This window comes from Cyprinodon variegatus, unplaced genomic scaffold (genome assembly GCF_000732505.1).
Source record: "Cyprinodon variegatus isolate N-32 unplaced genomic scaffold, C_variegatus-1.0 Scaffold269, whole genome shotgun sequence".
Taxonomy (NCBI): domain Eukaryota; kingdom Metazoa; phylum Chordata; class Actinopteri; order Cyprinodontiformes; family Cyprinodontidae; genus Cyprinodon; species Cyprinodon variegatus.
Window position 1 is genome coordinate 274288 of NW_015150722.1, and position 2486 is coordinate 276773.

At 41.4% G+C, this 2486-nt stretch overlaps 1 protein-coding gene across 4 annotated transcripts in view; it reads right to left on the bottom strand.

Moving 5' to 3' along the window:
- The window catches only part of arhgap32 (Rho GTPase activating protein 32), a 108935-nt gene that overhangs the window by 65512 nt on the left and 40937 nt on the right, over positions 1–2486 (bottom strand). For all 4 annotated transcript variants that reach the window (XM_015382901.1, XM_015382900.1, XM_015382899.1 and 1 more), the window contains one exon: positions 285–390. In XM_015382901.1, coding sequence (XP_015238387.1) covers positions 285–287 — 3 coding nt within the window. In that variant the 5' untranslated portion in view covers positions 288–390. The remainder of the gene's footprint in view (positions 1–284; positions 391–2486) is intronic.

A 2486-nucleotide genomic window follows, 5' to 3' on the forward strand; every position in this document is an offset into this window, starting at 1 on the left:
GTGGCGTCACTGCTGGAAGATGGCGGGAGGGAGGGGATACTATATTTGCTTTATTTTTCTGTGAAGTAGTAACTTTGTTTATTTTAGATATTGAGAATGTTTTAGGGTTCCAGTGTTCTTTAGAAATGAAAGGTTATTGATCTTTAAGGGGTTGTATACATTGTTTTGCCATTGTGATAATAGTCAAAAGGGTCATAATGAACCTTTATTGTCTAATGATGTCAGTCCCATTGACCAATCAGGAGTGGAGATCACTTGCGTCATCAGAGCCGTTATTTTCTCACCATGGCGCTGATGGTCTCTTCCCAGTCAGGTCGCTCTCTGGGATGGATGTAAGCGAGTTCGGGCCCCAGGCTCTCCTCGTCTATGTGACGTCCTGGTCTCAGGCTCCTGCAGCCAACAGATAGAAGCACACATGGTCAGAGACACCGGACCTTAGCCTGAGATGTTCAGCCTGCGACAAAACCGGGATGATGGTATCAGAACAAAACTAGCCAACTGACCATCCATCCATCCATCCATCCATCCATCCATCCATCCATCCATTTATCATCTATCCGCCCAACCAACCATCAATCCATCATCCATCCATCCATTTATCATCCATCCAACCAACCAACCAACCAACCAACCATCCATCCATCCATCCATCCAGCCATCCAACCATCCATCCAACCAACCATCCATCCATCCATCCATCCATCCATCCATCCATCCATCCATCCATCCATCCATCCAACCAACCAGGCGAAAACTCTAGACCTTCACCACCTGCCTCCCTCTCAGCCAATCAGATCCTGTGATCTCTATCATTTAAACACCTGGACACATCTGAGAAATCCCTCCCTCCTTTACTGAGATGTCCCCCCCTCCTGTCTGCCCTCTAGATGTTGGTCTGTCGGTTGTCGTGATTCTGCAGGGCTGTGAGGATCCATGCAGGGCTTGGGATTATTCAACATGGCCGACGCCGTTTTCATGTGATATTTAAAGCAGATCCATGTTATAAAACACAAATACTGCAGCTCTGGAGGTCAGACGGCTCCCATCTCCTGATGGAGGAGAACCGAGGCATCTAGTTCACAACAACACAGCAGCAAGTTCAGAACCGCAGCGCAGGCCCAGCATTCCCAGCATTCCCAGATGAAGAGGCATGCCAGCAAACAGGAAATGCTCCTACAGCCCAGCAGTCAATGCTTCCACAGCAGCAACATAATCTTCTTCTTCTCTGTCAGTTTTCTTTCCTTTCTTCTCACATTCAGGCACTAAAAAAACATGTTTAAAGTTTTTTATTTATTCCATTGTCTTTGGATGAAACCAGATTCCATCCGACTGCATTAGAAAACCGGCAAAAACCATCCTGGTGCTAAGAACAAGTCGACTTGTGCTTTGAGGTGGAGGACTTGATCTTCTGAGTCCGACCTCTGCTGCTCACAACCGGAGCCTCTGAAACACTGAATCTAATCAGTTATTGAAATAATCGTTAACTACTTTAGTAATCGATTAATCATTTATAGTATAGAGACTGTAAAACATGCCTTAAGCTGACAGAGACCCACCTTTAGCATCAATTATACCAAAATTATATAAAAATATTAACATTTCTATTTAAGATTTAAAAAACTCTGTTTTGTCTGTCAATCTGCTCTATAATCCAGAACTCCTCAAGTGGAAAAGTAAATTGGCAAAAAAATCTACTTATAAGAACCTTTTTCTATCCAGTCAATTTGTAAATTAATTGTTAGTTACAGTTGACAGATAGATGATGTCACTGACCGACAGGGAAAAGATCTGATGGGAAAAAAGCAGCAGAGATTTCCTCTAAGAGGAGAACCTGAAGAATAGCAGAAGGTCCAGACTGTCTGTAGGAGGGAATCTGGGTCCGTTTCCATCACAACCAGCGAGAACAGCTGTGGTAAACACAGGAACCATCAGAGGAACGTTTAGACCAGGGCTCTGCAACAACATGGACCCCCTACGATGGCTAAACAATGGACTATAAGAACAGATGCTAGCCCTAGAAGCTTCAGTGGTTTTTATCAATTCTTTTTCAACTGAATTTTCATAACAGGACGACATTAAAGGCACAAAAATTATTTTTCTTTTATTTAGTTTAAAATTCTGTTTTATTATTATAATATTTTTTTACATCAAATAATACCTTATAAAAAAAATCAATGCTTCATCTTTATAAATCATTTCATGTTTTTTTCATTTTCTACAAGCTAAAAATAAAACTCATCTCTTATCGAGTTCTTGCTTATATTTCACAAAAATTATGGTTTGTGTTTTATTAAAAGCTCTGAAAGAATTTTACTTTGCCGCACTCAGAGAAAAATGGCTCTTTGGATACGAAATGTTGCAGATCCCTGATCTAAACACTTAATGAGGATTTAAACCTTCTTCTCTGCAGCATCGTTCTGCTTTCTAATAAATCAGACGTTCATTTGAAACTGTTATGCTGCTATAGGCTTAGACTGCTGGAGGAC